The sequence below is a fragment of the Branchiostoma belcheri genome, unplaced genomic scaffold (genome assembly GCF_001625305.1).
Source record: "Branchiostoma belcheri isolate BF01 breed outbred unplaced genomic scaffold, Haploidv18h27 scaffold585, whole genome shotgun sequence".
Taxonomy (NCBI): Eukaryota; Metazoa; Chordata; class Leptocardii; order Amphioxiformes; family Branchiostomatidae; genus Branchiostoma; species Branchiostoma belcheri.
In genome coordinates this window covers 7,451-13,145 of record NW_017804226.1, presented here as the reverse complement: position 1 = coordinate 13,145, position 5,695 = coordinate 7,451, and the positions used below count along the sequence as shown (strand labels likewise).

At 42.5% G+C, this 5,695-nt stretch overlaps 2 protein-coding genes across 3 annotated transcripts in view; one reads left to right on the top strand and one right to left on the bottom strand.

The window, feature by feature from the left end:
• Positions 1-1,048: 1,048 nt before the first annotated feature.
• Positions 1,049-4,822, top strand: LOC109481928 (protein ARV1-like). Of its 2 annotated transcripts, none has more exons than XM_019784545.1 (6): positions 1,049-1,324; positions 1,805-1,924; positions 2,352-2,505; positions 2,843-2,915; positions 3,187-3,335; positions 4,032-4,822. In XM_019784545.1, exons 3-6 carry the CDS (start codon positions 2,448-2,450, stop codon positions 4,139-4,141), a joined length of 390 nt encoding a protein of 129 aa, XP_019640104.1. In that variant the 5' UTR covers positions 1,049-1,324; positions 1,805-1,924; positions 2,352-2,447; the 3' UTR covers positions 4,142-4,822. The 2 variants fall into 2 exon arrangements, with proteins under 2 accessions (XP_019640104.1, XP_019640105.1); XM_019784546.1 differs by having other exon boundaries at positions 1,272-1,347.
• A 212-nt stretch (positions 4,823-5,034) lies between these two features.
• LOC109481926 overlaps positions 5,035-5,695 on the bottom strand; it is a 4,953-nt gene continuing 4,292 nt past the window's right edge. Inside the window, exons 6-7 of the mRNA XM_019784542.1 lie at positions 5,517-5,598; positions 5,035-5,279 (exon numbers count right to left, since the gene is read on the bottom strand). Coding sequence (XP_019640101.1) covers positions 5,035-5,279; positions 5,517-5,598 — 327 coding nt within the window. The remainder of the gene's footprint in view (positions 5,280-5,516; positions 5,599-5,695) is intronic.

Below are 5,695 nucleotides of genomic sequence, written 5' to 3'. Positions count from 1 at the left end.
TAGGGATAGGGATAGGGATAGGGATAGGGATAGGGATGGGGATAGGGTTAGGGCTAGGGGATAGGGCTAGGGATAGGGATAGGTATAGGGTTAGGGATGGGGATAGGGTTAGGGATAGGGATAGGGATAGGGATAGGGATAGGGTTAGGGATAGGGTTAGGATAGGGATAGGGATAGGGCTGGGGATAGGGATAGGGATAGGGATAGGGATAGGGATAGGGTTAGGGATAGGGTTAGGGATAGGGATAGGGTTAGGGATAGGGATAGGGAAGTTTAAAATCTGACGTCTTGCACTAAAACAGTCCTTGTTTTCACCGTAAGTTGCGAAAAAAAAATATTGGAAAACGATACCAATGTCGTAAAATGCTAAAATCAAACGATAAAGACCTTTATGACCACGTAGATTTCATGTTGAAATCTAACTTTTTTTTTTTGCCAAACATTTTTTATTCGCACGCTCGCATGAGTTTTGGGGTTCCAAGGGATGCCATCCATTTAAGGCCGCACATCACAGTATTCATGGGCGAACCCCGTAGTCAAAAGTAGTCCGGGCACAAAGTAGTGCTACACAATACTAGGGAAGGGTGCAGAGATTGTTTTGTGCATGGCATCAAGACAGAACCTGTGGTAAATGTTAGAGGAATACGTCAGTTTTGAGACTGTAAAAGTTGGATTATGGTGCGTGTTGAGTCGGCGTAGATTTGCGCTTGGATACTTGTCCCGCCTAGTACTGTGCGTCGGCTGCAGTTCCATGACCTCCGCAGTGGCGCTAATAAAAGAGGGCGCGAGAAGAGAACTAGCCGGCAAATTCAAGCTCATTTTCACATATTTTGTACACTCTACCCTGAAATTAAACATATCAGAATTCTGAACCTTGCTTGTGCACCCTAGTATGATTTTCCGTGAGTCGAAGTGAGTCACTTTGGGGTCCTTATATTACCAGATAAACATTGTCTTTCGATAGTCTGTTGTAAAAGCGCCCCTCACGACGTTTGTAAGCATTGCAAATCTTGCTCCGATAGCCTTGTAAAAGCGACCTCTAGAGGGCTCAATCAGTACTGCAGGTATATCAGTGCTCTCCAAGCAAAGCAGACGGCACAGACTGTCAACGTTCTGGATTTGTCTGATATCACTGGTTTTGCCAACTGAAAGCGATTTTGTTAAGAAATATATTACATCAAGTCTGCAAGGATATATTCAAAACTTTCCCGCCACGTTCGAGGGATCCAGAAAGATGAAGAAATACACCTGCATCGAATGTGGGAGGGGGGCAGAAGAGCTGTACAGAGACTTCGGAGGCGGCAATTTGAAAATCTCCCACTGCGTGAGTAGAGTCAGAGACTTAACGTTAGTTGCTGTTTTTCGTATACTTACGAGTTAGGGTTATGAATTATCTTAATACACAACTGATATGTATTGAGCTAGTGTTGGTATGATGATTGACACATGTATGCACAACCCGGAAGTGCTGCTGTTGTCAACAAAATCTGTACCATAAGAATTCCTCGGATGCATACAACATAGCAACTGCAAATAATCACTGTGCACCTAAACTAAGATTTTCTTACTAGTGTCTGTCTGTCTGCCTGACAGTTTTTTTCTCTCAGCGCGCACTTGGACCACTGTTACAATATACAATTTGTTTTATTGAATCTCCAAGTGCAAGCAGATGTAAAGGCTGATGCTCGATATTCTTCTCAACATTTAGTACATCTTTCTTGTATTGGACTTTTACGACTTTTTACCTCAGTAGTATGTTGAAGTTTGTCCCTGCTCTACAGTTTATCTTGTTTTCTCTCCCCAGGACCACTGTGACCAGGTGGTGGATAAGTATGTAGAGTTTGACCCTGTCCTGGTGTTACTGGATGCACTTCTACACAAACCACAGGCTTACAGACACATCCTACTCAACAGTGGCATACAGGTACACAGAGTTAGAAATATATCATATCAACAAACAAACAAACAAACAAGGATGTAGTTAATTTTTTTGAGAATGAACACTGTTGAATCAAGAAGGTATAAAATCAGAGGTTGAATGTAGTGTTATCAATGGCTTTTTTAGATATAACATAGAATTGACCTTGGAGTTATATGATACCTACCTACATGTACCGGCTCCCTAGTAGTCTGCCACTCTTGGGTGGCGGACTTTGTAGGGAGCCCCCCAGAGCTTGGGTTTCACAGGCTAATACCTACCATGGAGGTAGAATCTCCCTCCATGAATTGACACAAACAGGATTTCTAACATTGGAGAATTGGTTCCTACAAAATGAAATCAAGTGCTAACACTCAGATCACATTTCGAATGATACAATGATATTCCTGATTTGCAAACCTCCATCCTCCAGTTCCACTGGAGACTGGCCGTGATCTGTCTCCTGTGCGATGCTTACATCAAGTGGGCTCACCTGTAGTCAGCCGACTCCACTGACACACAACAGCACATGGGCTTCTACGCTCTGGAGTGGGACTTCTACCTCATGTTCCTCCTGGCAATGATCGGTCAGTTCAAGGGTTTCTAGCCTGGGGGCCAGTGTTGTTAACTTTTTAAGTGCCATCACTTGGAGCAGACTGAAGCTAAGGTTCAAGCCAGGGATTCAGGTTGAGAGTTTTCCCCAGTATCTAATTTATTGAGGGAATATAAGTTATTATAACAGCAATTCAATGACTAGACTAAGAGCTAGGCCATTCTAGACAAAACAGGCATGTCTGTTATGATTTAATGCTTTTAGCGTTAAGTAGATTAGACTTGGATGAGATCAAGCTAGGAGGGAAGTGCGGGTTTTCTGCATTGTTGAAATAAAATCAGAGGTCCATTTTGCATCCTCTTCCCTTCCAGAGTTGGCAGTGTTCCTTGGGTGCTGTATGTTGCTGCTGCAGGTCAGCAGGATTTTACCATCTAATGAAGTGAGGTAGGTCATCAGAAACTACAGGGGGTTTTATCCCACAAATTTAGTATCATTTGATTAACCAGTTTGAAAGTGACAAAGATGATTTAAAACTAAAACTAAAAACATGCCAGGATACAGATACAAATATGTTAGCATATGGATAGTGTTCAGCACCAAGGACAGAAATGTTTGTCTACGTGTATATGTTTTGTGTGTACAAACATGGAAATCAACCCCTTGTTCTTTGAGTTACACACAAAGCTAAAAGTATATATAATACTTCTTTTCTTAGGTTTTCTTCCGTGGTTCGTGCTCTGCTACTGTCCAGTTTTGGGAAGTTACTGGTTATTCCAGCAGTCATCTGGGGCGAGACCAACAGCACAGTGTACCTGGGGCTCACTAGACTGTTTGTCTTCACATGTAACTCACTGGCTATGAGAGGTAAGCAAACACTCATCTATTTGATTTTAAAATACACTGTTCCCATTGTTAGTATTATGATAGTGTTCAGCGCCAACGCCGCCAAGGACAGAAATGTTTGTCTTTTTTTTTTTTTAACAGTGTCGCTCAATGCAAGGCCAATTATTTTTGGCCACTTCTAGGCATAGAGCTAGAGGTACTTAAGTCAGTATAATGTAGTTATGTCAGGAGATGGCGGTGGACCTTTGTTTTGAAGCTTTGTAGATTGTAATCGGACGGAAAGCAGCTGTTTGGAAGAGAGTTACATAATTTTGCAGTCCAGGGAAGGAAGCTGTTGTTGTAAAATGACTTGGAGACAGTTAACGTTGTATTGATGAGAACTGGAAGAAAACCTAGTGGCACGCTGAAAGGTTCCGAAACCAGGTAAGCTGCTATCAAACACTCATCTCTGTGACTTTACACTGTACCAATTGTCACGGTGGGTTGGCATCCTTCCCATGCCTTTATGAACTGGGGATCAGAAAAATTATCTTCACTTATGGATAGTGTTCAGCACCAAGGACAGGAATGTTTGCCTATGTGTATGTTTTGTGTGTACAAACATGTGTATGATTATGTTTTATCAGTGCAAATTTGATACTATATTGTACATGTATAACCAGCAATATATTTAAAGGTTAAACTCATGTTGCAGTTTTATTTTTGTTTTTCATACAGTTACCATGGATACTAGACAAGACGTCGCATGCGGCCTGGTTGCTACAAGCCTGCTTGTACAGTACCTCACATCCCTGTCCATCCACAAGTTATTACATATTCCAACATGATGTTATGATGCTGCTGGTTATAACTGTTAAACTGATTTATTTATTCAGTAGTTGAGTTTGAATTTCCTATGAATATTGTTTGCCTGGATGTCTAACCATCATCAATGTAACTGATAAACTGCTGTGAGGTGTAACACACCAGTTCTGTTTTATGAAGTACAATTGCAAGCCGTGTATGACAGGACTGAATGGATCTGTCCACTCACACAGGAAGGACCCTACCCTTATCGATATGTGTGATGGGTTCTTTAAGATGTGTCACAGAAAATGCACAGGACCTCCCGTTTGTATACATGTAGATTACCAATCTGGACAACAAGTCAATAAAAACAAATCTTTCTTCACCATCTTAAAATTTTTTATTCCATACTTTCCTTCCTTTTTTTATACATGTGCCAGCCCTCTCCATAGGCCTTCACCTCAGAACTGAAAATGCTTACAGCATTTGACAATAAAACATCTTGATTGAAAACCATTCATGTCTCAGTCATGTTGCTTGACCACCTGTCCAAGGTGACCACTTTTCTATTGTCCTTTGGGTGTTCACCTTTAGCAGCTTTGACTGTACTTTCATTAATCTACATGGTATACTGTTATGTACAACTATATCCATCTGTTATGTACAATTATATCCATCCATCCATCCATCCATCCATCCATCCATACATACATACATACATACATACATACATACATACATACATACATCCATACATACATACATACATGCATGCATGCATGCATACATACATACATACATACATACATACATACATACATACATGGTGGCATAGCATTAATTTAACACAATAGGAAAGTATATGAATTCATACATTTATATACTTTCCTATTGTGTTAAATTACTGCTACTCCACTTTAAAGGGAATCTACATCTACGTAGCCGGAGTGTCGGTCTTCTTCGTGACACGTCTCCTCCAGAATCTTCGCCTCTTGCCTTCCGCTGCAGGGGTCTTCTTGCCTTCCGCTGCAGGGGTCTTCTTGCCTTCCGCTGCAGGGGTCTGCCTGGATGCCTTGTCCTTGGCATCATGGGTGGCAGCCTTTGTGGACTTCCTGCGCCGGAACAGGCGTCTCCAGAGCCCCCGGAAGCATCCGTAGCTCTTTTCTCCAGACTTGTCCTCTGGAAGCTCATCAGGCGACAAAGCAGGGCCCAGGTCTTCCATCTTTGCAGTGGGCACTGCCACTGGGCCTAGGTCCTCCTGCTTTGCAGTGGGCACTGCCACAGGGCCCAGGTCTTCCATCTTTGCAGTGGGCACTGCCACAGGGCCCAGGTCTTCTATCTTTGCAGTGGGCACTGCCACGGGGCCCAGGTCTTCCTGCTTTGCAGTTGGCAGCAAAGCACGGATCATTTTTTCACCTTGCTCCCCAGTCCCAATGTTCGGTGATCCAGATACGATCAGTACATTGTTCAGAGTGCCGAACACATTCAAGGTCGTTGGCTGTGGTGAAAGGAAAAAAGTAGCCATTAGTTTAAAGTAGAGCTCTTGTCCGTGCAAAACAGCCTTTATCTTGTGCGTATATACCGGTTTGAATGTG